Genomic DNA, 23083 nt, shown 5'->3' with positions numbered 1-23083 from the left:
AGCCTTGGAGGAGATTATGTTGAGAAATAAAAAAAAAAAATTCTTAAAAACGTTGTTTTTCTTGGTCAGGCCGGAAACTTATCAATCCACCCTCGTATGACGCATTCTGACTTGAAACAGGGATTTTGTTGAAAATTCCCTTTTTATGAACCAAAATTTAAATTATGTTCCGCAATTTCCCATTCCATGCAAAAATTATTATTCTTTACAAAATTCCCTATACACCGTCACAACTAAATTCATTTCCAAAATTCCCTTTTCCAAGTCAAAGTTATATTTATTTACAATATTTTCTATTAGAATTCAGAAATAAATTACCTCCTATTTTCTAAAATTTTCAAAACGGAAGTTTCAAATTGTTACGAATTCTGGATTGGAACAGGGATGTTGCTTAAATTTCCTTCATCTAAATCAAAATTAAAATTCTTTTCCAAAATTCCCATTCCATGTCACAGATTCCCTGTTTCAAATTTAATTATAATTTTTTATGAAATGATCAGTTCAAAAATAAAAATTATAATTCTTTACAGTCATTTCCCGGTTTTCCCGATATTCCGATTAGGTAGAAAACTAGTACATTTTTTCAATTTTTCATTGACTGCAGAGTTAAGTTCCTACAAAAATGTTAATTTTTATCACGGAATCTAAATTTCAGGCAGTGTATTGACGAACCAATGCCTTCAAAATCGATTCGGAATCACCAGAAGGGATGTCGACTCAGTCCTTTCTCTAACTTCAGGAATTTTAAAATATCGAGATACGAGAGAAACTTTTCAATCAGTCATCGACGCAAATCTCATCAGTGTAGACGGAATAACCCAGGAAGCGAGATGGCCCACCGAGTGCCAGGTCCAAAAAATATTCATGAAATATAAAGAAAAAAATAAATTAATCAATTTTCCAGACTTTTGAAGCGAAATACAAAAACTTCCAGTTTGAATTTCGCGCCATAACTGATTGCTAGTTGGAGGTTATGTTCAAACGTGGCTCACACTTTTCGGCGCGAAATTTAAACATGTAAATTTTAAAACCCTTAAAATAGATTTCTTTGAAATGAAGACCGTCTAGAATTAAATAATTTGATTAATAAAATAATTTTGTCAATATTCTGTCGCCTACAGGTGATTGCGGAACGAATACGTCACGCAGATTACACACCAGCGATACCAGAACCGTATTATACACCTACAGGGAAAGAACCAAAACCAAAACCAGTTTGTGACGAAACTGGAACTGTCATTTTTCGTTATTGTCCAACAAGTGTAACAAATTACGTAGGTTCAAAAAGCTAATCTAAAAAATTTAAATAACTAGCATCCTCAAGCAAGTCCAGTTTCTTTGATTTTGGGAAAAATAATATTTAATATAAAATAAAAATTTGGAATGAATATTAATTTTTTAAGTACATCTGGTTTTAAGTTATACAAAAACCATTTTTCTATGATTCTTGAGAAATTTCAAAAATATTTTTAAATATTTCAGATACTTCCTATCCAAAATTGAAAAAAAAATTAATTTTCAAACCAATAATTAAATTAACAAATAAATGATGACAATGATGACAAAAATGGATCTTCAAACAAAAATTTTTAACAAAATAGTTCAAATTTGAACCAAACAGTTGAATTTCCAACCAAAAAAAAATGAATTCTCAATTCCGGAATGAAAACGGAATAATTTCAACTAAATAGTTGTATTTTTAGTGAAAAATATTTTTAATAGAAAATAAAAAATTTCAAAAAACTATTCATTTTTTAAGTTTATTTGCTTTTAATGTTATATAAATATAATTTTTACACGCTTCTTCAGAACTTTCAAAAAAATATTCAATAATTTCAGATTATTCGAAAAAGTACATAAAACATTTTCAATAAATTCTTTTATTTTACAGGTTTTGACAAAATATTTTTAAAATTTCGAGTTTGAAAATATTTTCTAAATTTATAGAAATCTTCCACTTTCAAAATATTTTTAATCTCTTCCAAACTTCTGAAATGTTTTAAAATTAACAAAATTTCCTTAAAACCTTCTACATTAGTTTTTGAGAATTTTGTAAATCTTTTCTTAAAATTATTTTTTCGCAATGAAAAGTCATTTCAAATTTTCTCAGAAATCTTAAGATTCTTTTTTCATTATCTTGAAACATTTAAAAATATTTAAAAAGCTTCAATAGTTTATTTAGAAATATTCCAAAATCAAGATTTTGTTAAAAATTAAAAAAAGTTAAGTTTGAAATAATTTTTGTATCTGCTCGAAACTTCTAAATATCTCTGAAACATGCTGGAATTTTTCCTAACATTTTGTTTAATTTGCAAAATTACAACATTTTTCTTTAAAATGTTCTACATTTTTTTGTAGGATATTTTTTAAAATCACAAATTCATTTTTCAAAATAAAAAAAAATGTGAAATTTTCCCAGGAAGCTTAAGAATTTCGTTTATTTTCCTAAACAATTTTAAAATTCCGAAAAAGCTTCTTTTTTTGAAAACTATAAATACTTAGATTTTGTTCAGAAACTTGTTGAACATTTCGCAAGATTTAAATGATTTTCGAATAAAAAATGGTTAAATCCTACAAAATTACAAAAATTGTCTTGAAATCTTCCAGATTCTTTTTTCTGAAATATTATCAAACAAATAAAAAAAGTTCGAAAAATGTAATCAAAATTCAAATTCAGAATATATTAATTTTTTTTATATAAAATACAGGTCGATTTGTTTCTCTTTTCATAAAAAATGATTATATGAAAAAAAAATTTAATTCGCATTATCTGTTTCCGAGATATCTTGAAAAATATGCACCTTTATTTTAAATTTCCGAAAACTTGTACTTAATACTGTTCTCTGCTATTAGATTTTCAAATGTGGAACATAAGCCGATCGTTCACATTTCATTTGTTTCGGAATTGAATACAGTTAAAACATAAGACAATCAATCATATTATCAACTATTTCTGAATTTTAAGATGCAGTTCTAAAACATAAGACGATCACTCACATTTTTATTTGTTTCTGCATTCCATGTTCTAAAAATGAGACGATCAATCACATTTAATTTTTTTCTGAATTTCATACAGTTCTAAAACATAGGGCGATGTATCACATTGTAATTTTTTCCGAATTTCATGCAGATCTAAAACATGAGACGATAAATCACATTTTCACTTTTTAATGAATTGTATATAGTTTTAAAATATAAAGCGTCAATCAATGTCAATCATATTCAGAGTTTGGATAAATACCATTTTCAACTCAGAATTGGTTCAAATTTTAAAATTCCCTGCTTGCTTAAAATTAAAATTCTTTGGGACAATGCCCTGTTCCAATTCAGAATTTTGTTTCTTTTTGAAAATTTCCAGTAGAAGCTCGGAATTTGCTAAAATTTGAAAATTCCCAGGTTCCAAGTCAAAATTATTATTATTTTAGATAAATTGCAGCTGCAACTATAAATTTTGTAAATATTAAAAATTCCCTGTTCAAATTAAAAGTTTATTTTTTTTCTAATACTTTAAAAATCCTTAAAACTCTTCGAAATTTTATTTGAAGATCATGAAACATCTACATTTTGTTTCAAATTTTTTCAAATTTAAAAATATTCTTAAAAAGTTTTTCGCAACTTCTAAATATCTTTTTAAACTATTTGAATTTCAAATAACTTTTCAACATAAAAAGCATTTTTAATTTACCTAGCAATTTAAAAAAATGTTATGATTCTTTTGAAGCCTGTTAAAATTCTTGAAAAGCTTCTAAATTTTTTGTTGGAAAACTGCCAAAATCTACATTTGGGTTTAAATTAGGCCGTGGGCTATTTGAACCGAAATTTTGGTACGAATTTCTTAATATTAAGTTATTATTCTTTTCCTTAATTGAAATTTTTTTAATTGCACGGTTTAAAAATGGAATATTTTAGAATACAATTTAATACACCTGTAATTATAAATAAATGATTTTAAAATTATTTTAAAATTAAAAATAATTTATAAAGTTTCAATAGAGCGTTCAAATTTGTTTAAAACTTTCCAATTGAAAAAGTTTAATTTTTAACGTTGAAATGTAGAGACTCTAAAATTGTCAACTCATGCCAAATCGTTTGTACCATCAATTTTTTTTAATTCCTAAAGTGAATTAAATTTCAAAAACCATTGATTAATTTATATTTACAGTTTATCAAGTAAAAATGTTTGTCATCAAAAATCTTCGATTTCAAAACCCTTCTAATTTTTAATTGTCCAATACTTTAAAACTACATTTTAAAACCCTTTTAATTCAAATGTATGCTTAAAAATCTAAAATAGAAAATTTGTAATGAGGAAGATTTTCGAATTACGCATTCTAAACTTAATGATATAATGGAAAAAGATCACAATTTAATTAATTAGTTAAAAACCGGTTGAAATGAAAATTGGATGTTTTTTTCTAAAAATTTGTAAAATTTCCGGTCAAAAAATAAATTCACGGTCATTTCCCAGTTTTCCCGTTCATATAAAATTCCCGGTTTTCATGTTTACCCGGTCCAGCGACCATCCTGCATATTGTCATTTAATTCTGAATTGTACGCAATTCTAAAATATAAGAAGATCATTCGCATTGTGATTTGTTTCTGAATTGCATGCAGTTCTAAAACACAAGACGATCACTCACACAATTATTTGTTTCTGAATTTCATGCAGTTCTAAAGCATAAGACGATCATCATTTTTTTGTTTGTTCATGAATTTCATACAGTTCTAAAACGCAAAGCGATCTATCACAGTATCACTTGTTTCTCAATTTTATGCAGTTCCAACACATGAGGTGGTCAATCATATTTCCTTTATTTCTGAATTTCATACAGTTCTAGAACCTAAGTCGATCAATCACATTTTTATTTGTTTCTTAATTTTATGCAGTTCTAAAACATGAGACGATCAATCGCATTGTTATTTGTTTAGGATTTTCATGCAATTTAAAAACATAATGTCTCAAATATATTGCCATATGCTTCTGAATTATTTGCATTTCTACAACATAAGGCGATCAATCACTTTGCTATTTGTTTCTGCATTTAATGCAGCCGTAAAGCATTAGGCGATCAATCAAATTGTCATTTGTTTCTGAATTTCATGCAGTTCTAAAACATAAGTCCATCACTTCCATTGTTATTTTTTTCTGCATTCCATGCAGTTCTACGGCATGAGACGTTCAAGCACATTGTTACTTATTTATGAATTTCATACAGTTCTAAAACATAAGGGGATCAATCACATTGTTATTTTTTTCTGAATTTAAGCAGCTCTGCGACATAAGAGGACCACTCATTTTGCATTCATTGATCGTCTTATGTTTTAGAATTTTATGAAATTCATAAATAATTAATAATGTGATTGATCGTCTACTGCCTCACAACTGTATGAAATTCATAAACGAGTGAAAATGTGTTTGATTATTTTATGTTTTAGAACTGCCTGAAATTCAGAAAAAAATGACAATATGAGTGATCGCCTTTGTTTTACAGTTGTCTGAAACCGTAAACAAGTAACAATGTGATTGATCCTTTTATGTTTTAGAACTTTGAAATTCAGAAACAAATGACAATATGATTGGTCGCCTTACGTTTTAGAACCGCATGAAATTCAGAAACAAATAATAATGTGATTGATCGTCATATGGTTCACAACTCTATGAAAGTATGAAATACAAGTTTTCGAAAATCAAAACGAAATGTTAACATTTTCCTAGGTATCTCAGAAACGGCTAATCCGAATTTAAATTTTCATCCAGATCATCATTCTTCATGAAAAAAGAAAAACAGCTACCTGTAGTTTATTTCAATAAAACGCACCGACATGACTCGCGGTGAGGACAGAAAAACATTTTTCGCCTTTAAAAAAATGGATAAACAATTTTTTATTGGCAAATTTTAATTCAAATAGGACCTCGTCATCTTTGTTGATCATAGTTATTGAAGAATCATTTAAAATTTAAATTAGGTTTTCGATAACAATATATTTTTAATTTAAACTTTTTGAGAAAAGGACGAAATTTTTTAAATATATATATGAAACATTTCAGTTCAGCAGATCATGCATCGGAGGTAGCACAGTTCTTTCCCGTTCTCTAGATTCGATTTTGAATCCTGTAGAATCAAAAAGAGAATTAGAAGCACTACCACGTGATTTGTGTTTCGAGTCTAGATTTGAGTCAGGAAATTTGGGGAAAGTGATTAAAATCACGGAAACTTATTACCAATTACATTTGAGAAGGGATCTTTATACTCAGAGACACATGCAATGGTATTACTTCAGAATTTCGAATACCAGAAGTGGAACTATGTACAGGCAAGACATTTCATTTAATTCTGAAAAGAACAATAAAATTAAGCGTATGAATATTCAAAAAATTTTATTCCCCCCCCCCCCCATTTTTATTTTATCAAAATTTGTTAGACCGAGAAACTATTTACTGCATACATTTTATTTATCTGAATTACCAAAAAGAAAAAAATAATGTTCAAAAAATATGATCTATTATCTGGAGTTTTCCAATTCGGAAATACAATAAATTGTCGGCAATTTTTTAAGTTCGCGAATTTTCTATTTCTATTTGCTATTATTTTTATTTTAACAAATAACAATTTGACATCATTTTTATTTTACGGAAGAAAAATTTGAAATAATTTGCATTTTACCGAATAACTATTTGACGTAATTAGATTTACGAAATTCAAATTAACCAATCAGAAATTTCAAGCAGAAACTCTGAATAGCCGATTTAAATTTCAGACCCTTATTATTATACGGACGTTATTTTTCTTATTTTTTTGTGAAAAATAAAATGTATGTTAAATGATATAGAAAAGAAGAAACAATCTTTATATAAAAAATGTTGTATCTTTCAATAATGTTAAATAATTTTTAAATTATAGTTACAAGATGATCAGAGTTGGATTTTTTTCCATTGTATGATTATTAACTTGCCAAAAATGATCATTGTTTGCAAGTAACCAGTCGTTTTAGGAAATTTGTTTTTTCAAAATTTTTGTTTTATGATTCGAAATGTTTATTTATTAAATTCAAATGTGGAATTCTCCACTCGGAAATTTGAAGAAAATTGAACTGTTGTAAATTCGAGTAATGAAACTTATAGATCAATTTTCTTCAATTTTCAGGAGTTAATAATCCAATTTTCAATTCTCTTATATAATCAATTGTTGAATTTTCTATTATTGATAATTCAATGATTAATTTTCTTTAATTTTTAGCAGTTGAATATACATTTTTTCCAATTTTCAACAGTTGACTATTCAATTTTCTATAATTTCCAACAGTTGAGAATTGAATTCTTTTTAATTTTCAACAGTTAGTAATCCAATTTTCTATTCTCTTCTATAATATCAACTTTTCAATTTTCTATTATTGATAATTCAATTATTAATTTTATTCAATTTTCAGCAGTTAAAAATAAATTTTCTCCAATTTTCAATAGTTGAATATACAATTTGCTTTGATTTTCAACAACTGAAAAGTCAAATTTCAGTTTTTTTCAATGAAGAACAGCTGAAAATTTAATTTTCATCAATTGGAAAATTCATTTTTCCATGATAATTTTTCTTCTATTTTCCACAGTTGAAAATAATTTTTTAACAATTTTCAACAGCTGAATATTTAATTTTCTTCAATTTTCAACAATTAAATGTTCCACTTTTGATAATTAAATAATCGATTTTCTTCAATTTTCAACAGTTCATTATTCAATATTATTCAATTTTCTTCAATTTAGAACAGCTGACAATTATATTTTCAATTTTCTTCAATTTTCAACAGTACATAATCCTATTTTCAATTGTCTTAAATTTTCAACAATTAAATGTTCTACTGTTGATAATTCAATTATCATTGTTCTTCTATTTTCCACAGTTGAAAATAAAGTTTCAACAGTTGAATATTTAACTTTCTTCAATTTTCTTCAATTTAGAACAGTTGAAAATTCAATTTTCAATTTTCAACATTTAATGATAAAATGATCATTTCTCTTCAATTTTCAACTATCACATGTTCGACTGTGGATAATGTAATGATCAATTTTCAACAGTTGAACATACAACTTTCTTCGATTTTCAACAGTTAATAATGAAATTTTCCTTTCTCTTCAATTTTCAACAATTAAATGTTGTACTGTTGATAATTCAATTTCATTATTAATTCTCTTCGGTATTTTCTTCAATTTTCAAGAGTTCAAAATTTAAGTTTCTTAAATTTAGAACAGTTAAAAATACAATTTTTAATAATTTAATTTTTAGTTTTCTTCAATTTAAAACAACTATATTTCCAAACGTTAAATTGAAAAAAAATTTGAGTTCTCAACTGTTAAAAATTCACCTGTTGAAAATGGAAGGAAATTGATCATTGAATTTTCAGAATTTAGGGCGACATAAAAAAGACCAACAAAAAATAAAATTTGTTAAAGAGACAATTTTATACTATTAAAATCATTCTCATAATCAAAAATATTTTCTATTTAAAAAAATATCATCATAATAATTCAATCGTTGTGCTTTTTTGTCTGAAAATTTATTTTAGCTTTAAAGTTTTACTCAGATCCTAAATAATTTAGTTTGAAATCGATCAAGTAAACTTTTTTAAATTTTTTATTGGTAAAATTTAAAATAAAATTTGAGACGAAAGAGTCCTAAGTTAAAGACAAGAAATTTTGATTTAAGTTTACTAATTGATAGCTAAGTCTCTTCAATAAATTTGAAACAAATGCAAGTGAAAATTTTACAATTCAAAATCAAGGCTACTTTCGGCTCGAAATTTTCCGACGGAATTAGAATATTAAATTCTCAAATGTAGTATATTTAAAGAGAAAAATAGAAGCTTTTCTTAAATAGGGGAAAACGAAAATTTTTTAATAAAGTAAAATAAAAATTGTGCAAAATAGTATTTCAAAAGAATAAAAATGATGTAAAATGTAACCAAAATTAATTTTTTTTACTAGACTCTCGATTGTCAATTTCTGCAAGGAAGATAGTCTCTATAATGAAGGACTTAGGCCTTTGTTGTATTCTACAAAAGATGCAAGTCTGCACGAAATTGGCTGGAGAAGATGTGGAGAGAATATAAGTTATTACAAAAATGACTCATCGTAAGTGATTTTTCGATTTCGGTTTCAAATTTTTAGAACATTTAGAAAGAAAAATGAAACAAAAGTGAAAAATTTCAGAGACGAGGAGAAGGAACGACATACACTTACGTTCAATATTTACTTTCCTCATGATAGAGACATTGTCTATTTAGCTCATTCTTATCCATATACCTATACCGATTTACAGGTAATATTGCAATTTATTACGATGAATACACATTAAAAAATTAAAAGAACCTCTCTCGATTTTTTGATTATTTTTTTTTATTTAAAAAAAATTCAAGACTTTCCAGGGATTTATCAATATTTTAAACAATTTTATGGACTTACGAGCGATTTTTGAAGACTTGAAAGAATTGAAAGAAAACCCAACGAATTTCAAGGAATTCCTAAAGATATAAATAATAATTTTACGCGATTAAAAGCGATTTTTAGGGATTTTCAACAATCTTAAGAAATTCCGAAGGATTTCATAGATTTCCCAAGGTTTTAAAGAAGTTTACGAAATCAAAAAAAAAAAAACTGCAATGTATTTCAAGACACTCTTAACTATTTCAAGAGATTGCATAAAATACTTTCATATATTTCAAATGATCTTACGAGATTTCAACAAATTTAAAGAAATTTTAAAAGAATTTGAATTTTTTTCGAAAGATTTCTAAGGATTTCAAAGTATTTCAAAATTTTTAAAAAGAATTCTACGAAATTTGAAGATTTGTTACGAGAATTTCAAGGATTTCGAAGGATTTCAAAGAGGATTCGCCAAGATTTAAAAGGATTTTGAAGGACTTTCAGAAACTGTGAGCGATTTTTAAGATTTCCCGAAATTTTGAAAATTTTCAAGAGTAATTTATGAAATTTCGCGGGATTTCAGAGATATTATTATTCAATTTTCAAATATTTCAAAATTTTTAAGAGATTTTGAAGGACTTCCAGTTCCTCTCGAAAGATTTGTAAGGATTTCGAAAATTTCACTATATTTAAGAAGATTTTAAAGGATTTTCCGGAATTTTGACAAATACCAGAGTATTTACGAGATTTCGAGGAATTTTAAAGAGATATTATAATTGCCTTTTGAAGGATTTTGAAGGATTTCAAGAATGTATGAAAGATTCCCAAAAATTACCAAAGGATTCCCGACAATTTGAAAGAGTTCAGAGTAATTCACGAGATTTCGAGGAATTTTAAGAGATTTTATTATTGGATTTTAAAGGATTTTAAAGGATTTCAAAGAATTCTCAAATATTTGAAAGGATTTCCACAAATTTTGAAATAATTCCAAGGTTTCTTGAAATTTTGAAAGATTTCCAGGAATTTTAAAGGGTCCTTTAAGATTTAAAAGGATTTCCAGAAAATGTGAAAGATTTCCAAATATTTTTAAATGATTCCCGAAATTTGTAAAGATTTCAGAGTAATTCACGAGATTTTGAGGCTTTTTAAGAGATTTTATTACTGGATTTTTAAGGATTTCCAATTATTTGAAAGGATATTGAAGAATATCAAAAAATCGTGAAAGATTTACACAAGATTCCGGAAAATTTGAAAGATTTCAGAGTAATTTACGATATTTCGACGAATTTGAAGAGACATCATTGGATTTTAAGGGACTTTAAGAGATTTCCAAAGGATCCTAAATATTTCAAAGATTTTAAAGGCTTTCAAGAAATTGTGAAAAATTCCTAAAGATTTCTACGGGATTTCCAAAAATTTGAAAAATTCGAGAGTAATTTTCAAGATTTCGAGGAACTTTAAGAAATATCATTAGATTTTAAAGGATTTCAATTGATTCTCAAATATTTGAAAGGATTTAAAAGTAATTTAAAGGATTTCTATAGATTGCAAAAAATAGCCAACTTTTTTCAAGGTTTTCCAAAATTTTGAAAGATTTTAAAGTAATTTACGAGATTTCCAGGAATTTTAAAAGATTTTAAAGAATTTCGAAACGTTACCTGAAATTTTGAAAGATTTCAGACAAATTTTGAGGAATTTTAAGAGATCTTATTATTGAATTTTGAATGATTTCAAGGGATCTTAAAGGATACATAGATTAAAAATTATTTTAAAGGATTTCCAGAAATTGTGAAAGATTTTCAAGAACTTCGAAAGATTTCTCGAAAGTTTGAAAAATTTCGAAAAAATTTAAGATATGTTTTATTATTGGATTTCATAGGATTTCCAAAGGCGATCCAGATATGAGTTGAAAGGATTTCAAGAAATTATGAAATATATTAAAATATTCCCAAAGGATTCCCGAATTTTTTAAAGATCAAAGAGTAATTAACGAGATTTCGAGGAATGTAAGGATATATTATTATTTGATTTTAAAGGATCTCAAGGGATTTCAGAGGATTTCCAAGTATTTGAAAGGCTTTTGCAGAATTTCAATAAATTGTGAAAGATATCCAACGATTTCCAAAGGCTTCCCGACATTTTGAAAGATTCCAAAGTAATTTACGACATTTCGAGGAATTTTAAGAGATATTATTATGGCATTTTAGAGGATTTAAAAAGATTTCAAAGGACTCCTTATCATTTGAAAGAATTTTTAAAGATTTCAAGAAAATGTAAAAAATCCCCAAGGATCTCCAAAGGTTACCCGAATAGTTGAAAGATTTTAGGAGCTATTATTGTTGGATTTTAGAAAATTTCAGGGGATCTCCAAGGATTGCCAAAAATTTGGAAATATTTTCAAGGATTTCAAGAAAGTTTGAAAGCTTTCAAAAGATTCCCAATGGTTTTCCGATAATTTGAGCAGTTTTATAGTAATTTACAATGTTGCGAGTGATTTAAGAGATATTATTATTATTATTATTATTATTATTATTATTATTATTATTATTGGCTTTTAAAGGATTTTATGGAATGTCAAAGAATCTGCAAAGATTTAAAATTGTTTTGAAGGATTTGATTTTAAAGGATTTTAAAGGATCTGAAGAGAATTCAAAGGATACCCAAAAATTTGATAGGTTTTCAAGAAATTTTGAAAAATTTCAGAGTAATTTACTAGATTCTAAAGGATTTTAAGAGATATTATAATTGCATTTATAAGAATTTCCAAACATTTGAAAGAATTTCAAAGGATTCTCAGAGTTCCAAAAGGATTTTTAAGGATTTTAACAAATCGTACAAAATTCCCACGGATTTCCGAAATTCCAATGTGATTTACGAGACTTCAAGGGATGATAAGATATATTATTATTATATTTGAAAAGATATCAAAGGACTTCTAAAGATTTCAGACGATTTTACACGATTACAAGCGATATTTATGGATTTTAAAAGGATCTTAGATTTCCAAGGGTTTCTAGATTGCCCGAGGGTTCAAAGGATTTTATGGAATATCAAAAATTGCAACAAGTTTCAAAAAACTTCCGATTTGTTTCTAAAAACTTCTAAGGATTTCAAAGTATTTCGAGAGCTATTATTAATCAATTTTAATGAATTTCCTCGGAATTCAAAAGATTTTCAAAGATTTAAAATTATTTTGACGGATTTCAAGAAATTCTGTTTTCCGAAATTTTGACATACTTTGAAGCATTTTAAGCGATTTTATTATTGGATTTCAGAAGGATTCCCAGAGATTATATGAGATTTCAAGAATTTGTGAAAGATTTCTGTGTAATTTGCAAGATTCTGAAGGATTTTAAGAGATATTATAATTGAAATTTAAAAAATTTCCAAAGATTTGAAAGAATTTCAAAGGATTCCTTAAAGTTTAAAAGAGTTTCGAAGGATTTCGAGTTTTTTTAAACATTCTCAAGGACTTCTAAAGTTTTCCCGAAATTTTGAAAGGATCTTTATTGAATTTTAAAGGATTTTAAGAGATTTCCAAAGATTTAAAAATATTTCAAAGGGTTCCCAAAGTTTTGAAAGGATTTCCTAAGGTGCCCTGAAATTTTAAATATATTTAAAAAAAAATTTGAGATATTGTTATTCTATTTTTTAAATGCATCAAGTGATTCCTAAAGATTTCAGAGGTTTTTACACGATTACAAGCAACATTTAGGGATTTTAAGAGATTTGAAAGATTTATAAGGATTTTTATGTATTTTTAGAGATATTATTATTCAGTTTTTTGATAATTTCATGGAATTTCAAAGGATTCCAAAATACTTGAAATTACTTTGATGGATTTTGAGAAATTGTGAAATATTCAATTTTTAGGCATTGTAAAGGTTCTTAGGAAATTCCGAAGGACTGAATAGATTTTCCAAGATTTCGATGTATTTTACGGAGTTAAATCTTTTTTAAATTGATTCCAAAAAACATTTCAAGATTTCATGAAGTATTTTAAAGACTTTTAAAGAATTTCCCGAAATTACAAGGAATTTTAAGAGATTTTAAAGGATTTCAAGGGATTTAAAAAGGATTTTGAAGGATTTCAAGAAATTGTGAAAGATTTCAGAGTAATTTACGATATTTCGAGGGATTTTAAGACATTACTCTTGTATTTTAAAGGATTTCAAGGGATTCCTAAACATTTCAAAACATTTTAAGGAATTTTACACTATTTTATTGGATTTCAAGAAATTCGATTTTAAAGGATTCAATGAATTTTCCAAATATTTATAAAGATTTTACTTTTAAAGCGTTTTACGATATTCCAATGAATTTTATGAAATCTTTAATGATTTTTTAGATAATGTTAAAGATTCTTAAGGATTTGAATTATTTCCCGGAATATCTCAACATTTCCACGTATTTAAAGGTATTTCAAGAATAAGTGAGAGATTTTATTGAATTTTAAGATTTTTAAGGGAACTATAATGATTTCGAAATATTTTCCGGAATTTCTAATGATTCAAAATATTCAAAGGTATTTCGAGGATTTCTATAGATTTAAAAGTATTTAACGGTATTTCGAGGAATTTTAAGAGTTTTTTTGTTGTTATATTTTCAAGGTTTTCATAGGAACCCTAAGGATTTACAAATATTCTCCAGAATTTCTAGATATTTCAAAGTATTTAACGGTACTTCGAGGAATTTTAACTGTTTTGATTAGAATTTTAAGGTTTCCGTAGGATCCCCAAGGATTTAAAAATATTATCCAAAATTTCTAAATATTTCAAAGTATTTAACGGTATTTCGAGGAATTTCTAAAGATCTGAAAGTATTTAACGGTAGTTCGAGAAATTTCAAAAGATTTTAATTAGATTTTCAAAAGAGCCCTAAGGATTACAAAATATTTACCGGAATTTATAAAATTTCAAAGTATTTTACGGTATTTCGAGAAATTTCTAAAGATTTAAAAGTATATAACGGTTTCTAAAAGAATTTTATGAAATTTTTTTTAAGGGAACCCTAAGAATTAAAAAATATTTCCCGGAATTTCTACATTTTTCAAAGTATTTAATGGTGTTTCGAGAAATTTCTTAATATTTCAAAGTATTTAATGGTATTTCGAGTAATTTTAAGAGATTCTATAGGATTTTCAAGGAAACCCTAAGACTTTCAAAATATTTTCCTGAATTTCTAAAGATTTTGAAGTATTTAAGAGAATTTTAAGGACTGTAAGAGACTTTTTTGGATTTCCAAGGGAACCCTAAGGATTTCAAAATATTTTCCTGAATTTCTAAAGATTTTTAACTAATTAACGGAATTTGAAGAGACTTTATTGGATTTTCAAGGGAACCCTAAGAATTACAAAATATTTCCCGAAATTTCTAAAATTTTCAAAGTATTTAATGGTGTTTCGAGGAATTTTCGAAAGATTTCAAAGTATTTATTGGTATTTCAAGGAATTTTAAGATACTTAATTGGATTTTACCTTAAGGATTTCAAAATATTTTCCTAAATTTCTTGAAATTTTGAAGCATTTAACGGAATTTGGAGGAATTTTAAGAGACTTTATTGTATTTTCAAGGGAACCCTAAGAATTTCCAAATCTTTCCCGGAATTAAAATTTTTTTTAAATTTTTAAATGGTGTTTTCAGGAATTTTCAAAAGATTTCAAAGTATTTAACGGTATTTCAAAGAATTTTAAGAGATTTTATTGGATTTTTAAGGGAATCCTAAGAATTTCAAAATATTCCCCAGAATTTCTGAATTTTTAACACTATTAAATGATGTTTCGAGGAATTTTCAAAAGATTTAAAGGAATTTAACGGAATTTGAAGGAATTTTAAGAGACTTTATTGCACTTTCAAAGGAACCCTAAGAATTTCCAAATATTTCCTGAAATTAAAAATTTAAAAAAAATATTAAATGGTGTTTCGAGGAATTTCCAAAAGATTTCAAAGTATTTAACGGCATTTCAAAGAATTTTAAGAGATTTTATTGGATTTTTAAGGGAATCCTAAAAATTTCAAAATATTTCCCAGAATTTCTAAATTTTTAAAATTATTAAATGATGTTTCGAGGAATTTTCAAACGATTTCAAAGTCTTTAACGGAATTTGGAGGAATTTTAAGAGACTTTATTGGATTTTCAAGGGAATCCTAAGTATTTCCAAATAATTACCGGAATTAAACATTTTTTTTAAATTATTAAATAGTGTTTCGAGGAATTTTCGAAAGATTGCAAAGTATGTAACGGAATTTTGAGGAACTTTAAGAGACTTTTTTTGAATTTTCAAGAGAACCCTAAGGATTTCAAAATATTTTCCTAAATTTGTAAAGATTTTGAAGTATTTAACGGAATTTGGAGGAATTTAAAGAGATTTTATTGTGTTTTTAAAGGAACCCTAAGGATTTCAAAATATTTTCCCGAATTTCTTAAAATGTTGAAGTATTTAACGGAAATTCAAGAAAGTTTAAGAGATTTTATTGGATTTTGAAGGGAACCCTAAGGATTTCCAAATATTTTCCGGAATTTCTCAAGATTTATAAGTATTTAACGGAATTTCGAGCAATTTTAAGGGATTTTATTGGATTGTCAAAGGAACCTTAAGGATTTCAAAATATTTTCCTGAATTTCTAAAGATTGGAAATATTTAACGGAATTTCAAGGAATTTTAAGAGATTTTATCGGATTTTCAAGGGAACCCTAAGGATTTCAGAATATTTTCCTGAATTTCTAAAGATTTTGTAGTATTTAACGGTATTTCGAAAAGTTTCTAAATATTTTGAAGTGTGTAACGGAATTTCGAGGAATTTTGAAAAATTTTATTGGATTTTTAAGGCTTTCAAGGGATTTCTAAGGATTTCAAGATTCTGTGAAAAAACCTTAAGAGGTTCTGAATAATATACTGAGATTTTAAGGGATATTTATCTGTGCGATATAAGATATACAGTGTACGATGAGAGGTTCTTTTGTGATAGATTTATTATCTTGATTGAAAATAAAATCACTTTTAATGTCCGCTAATATTTCCAGGAGTACTTATCAGGAATAGCTAGTGATCCTGTGAAAACGAGATATACGAAACTTCGTCTTTTGTGTCGATCTTTGGCAGGAAATGGTGTTTATTATTTAACAATCACTGCACCTGCTTTTACTGAAGAATCTCGAAAGAAAAAAGGGGTTGTTATCACTGCTCGTGTTCATCCAGGCGAAACTCCTTCGAGTTGGATGATGAAAGGGATTATTGATTTTCTAACCGGGGATTCAAACCAAGCGAAGGTTTTTGTTTTCAATCTTCAATGAAGCATTTTCGCAAAAATCTAATCAAACTGACTTTACAGGAACTCAGAGAAAGATTTATCTTCAAAGTGGTTCCAATGCTCAATCCAGATGGAGTGATTGTGGGCAACAATAGATGTTCTCTTTCCGGCAAGGACTTAAATCGCCAATATCGAACTGTGATGCGAGAAAGTTATCCTTCAGTTTGGCACACAAAACTGATGATTCGAAGATTAATGGAAGAATGTGGAATAGCAATGTACTGTGATTTACATTCTCATTCACGAAAACCCAATATTTTTATCTACGGTTGTGAAAGTAAAAGAGCAGGATGTTACGGCAGACTCACGGAGCAAGTTTTTCCATTAATGCTCCACAAAAATGCAGCAGACAAGGTAAAAAAAAAGTATTTAAAAAATAACTGATGCAAAGAGAATCGATCATTGATTACCAGGGTATTCCAAAAATTAAAAATAATAAACAGTTAGTGTTCGTAGCATGGAGTGGGTTCGCAGAGAAAGTTCAGGTACAGGATCCTCGGAGGATTCTGGACATGTTTCTGGATATGAACTTGCACTCAATCCTGTTAGGTAATCTTTGCGTTTACGAATGTAGAAATTTGGCGAAGGAAACTGTACATGTTTCTGCAAAGAAACCTACATGCAAGCTAACCTTTAAATGATCCTGTCTTTGACAGAGCGATTTGCGACGCAGGTTCATGTACAGGAATTTGGAGAAGGAAGTACATAATTCTTCAAAAAAACCTGTATGCTCTCTAACCACTGAATGATCCTGTCCTTGACAGAGTGATTTGAGACGCGAGTTCATGTAAAAGAATTTGGCGAAGGGAACTGTACATTATTCTGCGAAGAAATCTAAATGCAAACTATCTTTTGAATGGTCCTGTTATTGACAGAGCTATTTGAGACTCGGGTTTATGTACAGGAATTTGAAGAAGGAAGTACATGATTCTGCAAAGAAACCTGTATGCTATCTAATCTTTGAATGATCCTGTCATTGACAGAGCGATTTGAGACGCGGGTTTAAGTACAGAAATATTGGGAAGGAAAATCTACATGATTCTGCAAAGAAAACTATATACTGTCTAACATTTACATGATCCTATCCTTGACAGAGTGTTCTGAGACTCGGATACATGTACAAGAATTTGGCGTAGGAAGTACATGATTCTGCAAAGAAACCTGTATGCTATCTAACCTTTGAATGATCCTGTCCTTGACAGAGTGATTTGAGACGCGGGTTCATGTACAGGAATTTGGCGAAGGAAACTTTACATGATTCTGCAAAGAAATCTAAATGCAAACTATCCTTTAAATGATCCTGTTCTTGCCAGAGCGATTTAAGACGCGGGTTCAAGTACATGATTTTGGAGAAGGAAGTACATGATTCTGCAAATAAACCTGTATGCTATCTAACCTATGAATGATCCTGTCCTTGACAAATTCCTACACAGGCACCGTCAAGATTACCTGTACAGTTGCGAGTGCAGGATCATGTCCAGCAACATTGCCAGGATCCACCGAGGTTCCTGTAAAAGAATTTTTAGTTTGGACTTTTATGACTTATAATATTAGTTTCAGTAAAAATAATATTTGTTAATATCTATTACAATTGCAATTTTTTAATGTTAAGCATGAGTGAAGTCTACCTTCTCAGTTTATTATATAAAAAAGTCAAAATGATTTCAAATATTTTAAGAGTTTTATCACTTTCCCCCTTTTTAAATCATTCAAAATTGTATCGTTTAAAGTAATTAGATTTTATAGTTTAAAAATTTTAAAAGACCGAATGATTAGTTAAATAATTACTTTTAATCTGAAATGTCCTCCTAAATTCTTTGAACAAACGTTTAAAATTAAATGATTTTTAATTAAAAACATCAAATTTACAATTCAAAAATGAAGCATTTTCAAATTTATGTTTTAAATCGATTTTTTTTATTTGATCGACTAAAAAATGGTACAATATCAAATTCAAAACCTTCTCCGAATTCTTTAAATCCTCTGAATTATTCACCTTCTTTGAATTTCTGATAATCTCAGAATTCCTTAAATTCTCGGAATTTCTTACTTTCCTTAAAAACCTTAAATATTCTAAATACGAATTCTCTAAAACCTCTGAATTTCTTAAATATTCTGTACTTTCTAAAATCTTTGCATATTCTAAATGCTCTCAAATTCTCTACGTTTTCCGAAATCTTCGAATTTCTTGAATTTCCGAAATTCTCTCAATGTCTCTAAATTCCCTGAAATCCTTGAATATTCAGATTTCCTTGAATTTTCTGAATTCTTTAAATATTCTGAATTCCTGGAATTCTTAGAATTCTGTAGATCCCCTGAATCTCTGAATTCTCCAAATTTCTTGAAAATGCTGATTTCCTTGAATTTTATGAATTTCCAAATTTTTTAAATATTATGAATTCCCTAAATCCGAATTCCTTAAATATTCTAAATTTCGTAAATTTCCTAAATGCTCTTGAATTTTCTAAATTCCCTGAAAATCTGTGAATATTCTGATTTCCTTGAATTTTCTGAATTTACAGAATACTTTAAATACTCGGAATTCCCGAAATTCTCAAAATTCTCTGTATTCCTTCAAATCTTCTAAATTCTCTCAATTAAGTTAATAAAGACCATTTCGCTGAATTTAGATATTTCTGGAAATTCGAAAGAATTCATATGATTTTAAGGAAGTTAACAAAATTAAAAGGATTTGAAAGAAATTAAAAACACTTAAAAATAATGAAAAATCAATAAAAACTAAATATTTTTGAAGAAGCTTTTTTAATTTTAAAAGAATATTTCCACATTAATATGTGAAAAAAAAACATTTTGGTTAAAATATTAAACCATACTCCTTGAATTATTATAATCATTCACTTTTTTTTAAAGTTATTAAATTGTAAAATTAGAAAATTTGAAACGTAATTTAGAACGAAGGCGACCAATATCTGAATCATTTGCACAGGTGTTGAAGATTTTTTTCGAAAACAGGGTTCAATTAAATAGGAATTTTCTCTTGGAAAATGATTGATTAAAATCGACAACAAAAATGGACAAAACTTTTTTTACACTCGAAGAATGTATAAAAAAAACATTGAAAAGCAGAAAAATTGTAAAATGACTAATGTTCTTTTGAATTCAAAAAAATTTGACATTTTTAACAAATCCAAATGTTTTTTAACGAATTCACGATAAATTCATAAGAATACAAAACAATTCAAGTTAAACTCAGACGAATTCAAATTAATTGAAAAGAAATCCAAAATAATTTCTTGATTTCAGTACAATTAGAGTGAATTTAGAAAAATTCACGGGAATTCGAAAGAATTTGATGAAATTCATAAGAATTTGTGTGAATTGATCCAAATTTTAAACATAAAAACATGTTCATTAAATTGAGATAAATGGAGGTGAAGAAAATTCACGGCAAATTTAACAAAACTCAAGTGAGTTAAACAAAGTCAAGAAGAATACGGCCAATCAATTAAATAACATGTAAGTGAATTTAGAGGAATTGAAGGGAAATGAGAAAAATTCGATGAAATTTATACAAATTCAGGATAATTAAAAAAAAATATATATATATTAAATTTTAAACCAAATAATAACATTTATAAGTAAAAATATTTTTTTAGGATCCCAATACGCTACTTTTTCGCGTTGTCTCGTTTTCGCTTTTACGAACTTTTTAATTTTCAATCCACCCTATTAATTATGTTTTAGTTTTCATTCGAAAACTGTAAATTCCATATTGAAAAGGGAAAAGAGGGAACGGGAAGAGTTGTCGTTTGGCTTATGGGGGTTTCAAATAGTTATACGATGGAAGCATCAATGGGTGGATCCCAGATCGGTTCTAGAGCCGGAACCCATTTTTCTGCTCAGGATTACGAGCAGATTGGAAAATCTTTCTGTGAAACCCTTCTTGATTTTTCTGATGATTGCCCCACAAAGGTACTTTTACTTGTATATTATAAAAATGCTTTCTATAGAAAGAGAAAATAATAGAAATTTTGATAATAGGAAAGACTCAGAAACAAAATCATCGCCAGACTTTTGAAAGAAGGTTCCAGCGCTGATGTGCCAACTAATATAAATCTGACTGATTATTCAAGGTGTGTTTCAAATTTATAATTAATACACATTTTTCCTGATTATTAATTATTTTCCACTCTGAAACTTAAACAGTGATGAAGGCGTTACTTCAGACAGTTCGTCAGAAGAAGGAATAATTGAAAGTATGGATGTTATTCAACAAAGCGATGATAATTTTCAATTTTTATCAGTCCCACCGCCTTCTCCACTTGAAGAATGGCCGAGAACTACTGAAAAATTGAGAAAATCGAGGAAAAGGAATCAAAGAAAGGCTCTTATTCGAAAAAAGATTTCGGTAACATAATTACTTTTATCAATAATATAAGAATAATGAGTGAATAAATTCTTTTAAATAAAATTAATAGGTATCACATTCTTTAAATTTCAAGTTCGAAATATATTGCATTTTCAAAAAAACAGTTAAATTTTAATAAAAAAAAAAAAAGATGAATTTATAACAAAACATTTTAGTTTTCCATATGAAAAATCGAATTTGTCAGAAAAACATGATACTTTCAAACGTGGAAAGATATATTTTCAACAAGAAAGTGCATTTTCAATTTTAAAAAATGAATTTTCAACCTTCCTTTCAATGATCCTGTCCTTGACAGAGTGATTTGAGACGCAGGTTCAAGTACAGGAATTTTTCGAAAGAAACTGTACATGATTCTGCAAAGAAACCTGTATGCTATCTACCTCTGAATGATCCTGTCCTTGACAGAATGATTTGAATGATTTTTTCAACAACAACGAATCAATTTTCAAACAGAGTTGCATTGACAACCAAATAAATGAATTATCAACCCAAATAAAAAAATTTCAAATAAGAAAGAGTTTTAAATCAAGAAGAAATAAACATTTCAACCAAATAGTGGAATTTTCAAACCCGAAAAAAATTATTTTTTACCAAGAAAGGTTGTTTTTTAAGAAACAGTCAAATTTTCAGAAAAAGAGATCAATCTTCATCTCAAAAAAATGACTTTTTACCAAAAAACTTGAATTTTTCATACAAAAAAAAAGAATTTTCAATAAGAGTTTGATTTCAAATCAAGAAGAATGTATACACAATAATGATTTTTGTACAAAATAATTGAATTTTCAACAAAATAGTTCCAATTTCAACTAAAAGAAGATATTTTTTCAACAAAACATAGAATAATTAAATCTTCAGCTAAAAATAAAAAAATAATTTTCATGCCAAAAGACGAATTTTCTACAAAACGGTCGAATTTTGGACAAATAATTTTATTTTTAAACAAACCGTTAAATTTTATACTAAATTGTTGAATTTTTAACAACAATTTTGTACACTCAAACAAAAAAATTGATTTTCTGCTGCAAGCGATGATTTTTCAAATAAAAAAAAAAGACAAATCTACAACTAAGAAATATTTTGAAGGCAAGAAATAAAAAACATGGCAACCAAAAAATGGAATTTTCAGCCCGGAAAGGAGAATTCTCTACAGAACCATTAAATTTTTTACCCGGAAATATGAAATAGATCAACTTTCAAGCAAGTAGTTAAATCTTAAACCAAAGAAGATGTCTTTTTAATAGAATAGTTAAATTTTCAAACAAATAGTCCAATCATCAACCAATACAGATTATTTTTCAAAACAAAAAAAGAATTTTTAACAAAATGGTTGAATTTTCAACCAAAATGACAAATTTTCAAGCAAATACCTTCGACCAAACCGATCATTTTTCTACCAAACAGTTTCATGTCGAACCAAAATAAAATAAATGTTGATTAAGAAAAGGTTTTTCGCAAGTTTGAGCGCGCCTAGGGCGTGCGACGGTTGAATCTCGCGCTTCGCGATCGAACATAGGCTTTGAGGTACACATTTTCATCGTGACACTCGCGCTGCGCGCTAGATTTCCGACAGATATTTGTAAACAAGTTTTGTTGAATTTTTGCTCGTAACTTTCGTCGGTTTTCCACACATTTTTTTTTTCAACGTTATTTTTCACGAATAAAAAAAAAGTACGCGCCCTATCAAGAAGTGATTCTTAACGAAATTGTAGATCTTTTTTGGGATAACCATTTTTGTTAATTCATCTTTTTTCGTATCCTACACCCTTTGTCCACAAAATGGAATTTTTTATTTTCCATTATTTTTTGTACAATCAAAATTTAAATTTTCGATTTTTGAAGAAAATCCAAAAATTGGTTATGATAATCTTGTAGGGCTTTCAAAAAGAATGTTTTTCTTCACTTGACTTTTTTTCATGTCGTGCGTTTTTCGGCTTTAAATTTTGATTTTCGGTTGATTAAAAAATTTTTGAA

At 27.4% G+C, this 23083-nt stretch overlaps 2 protein-coding genes across 3 annotated transcripts in view; one reads left to right on the top strand and one right to left on the bottom strand.

Moving 5' to 3' along the window:
* LOC117172990 (glutamine-dependent NAD(+) synthetase) overlaps positions 1-23083 on the bottom strand; it is a 141962-nt gene that overhangs the window by 95178 nt on the left and 23701 nt on the right. The gene's annotated exons all lie outside the window — the stretch shown is intronic.
* Positions 1-23083, top strand: part of LOC117172989 (cytosolic carboxypeptidase 2-like) — a 52193-nt gene that overhangs the window by 15793 nt on the left and 13317 nt on the right. For both annotated transcript variants that reach the window (XM_033361329.1, XM_033361328.1), the window contains exons 2-11: positions 656-849; positions 1122-1274; positions 6050-6315; positions 8975-9121; positions 9200-9308; positions 16436-16681; positions 16744-17076; positions 20428-20655; positions 20725-20816; positions 20890-21091. In XM_033361329.1, the coding sequence (XP_033217220.1) occupies positions 656-849; positions 1122-1274; positions 6050-6315; positions 8975-9121; positions 9200-9308; positions 16436-16681; positions 16744-17076; positions 20428-20655; positions 20725-20816; positions 20890-21091 (1970 nt within the window). The remainder of the gene's footprint in view (positions 1-655; positions 850-1121; positions 1275-6049; positions 6316-8974; positions 9122-9199; positions 9309-16435; positions 16682-16743; positions 17077-20427; positions 20656-20724; positions 20817-20889; positions 21092-23083) is intronic.

The sequence above is a fragment of the Belonocnema kinseyi genome, chromosome 5 (genome assembly GCF_010883055.1).
Source record: "Belonocnema kinseyi isolate 2016_QV_RU_SX_M_011 chromosome 5, B_treatae_v1, whole genome shotgun sequence".
Lineage (NCBI taxonomy): Eukaryota > Metazoa > Arthropoda > Insecta > Hymenoptera > Cynipidae > Belonocnema > Belonocnema kinseyi.
The sequence above is the reverse complement of the archived record's forward strand: the minus strand, read 5'-3'. Positions and strand labels throughout refer to the sequence as shown.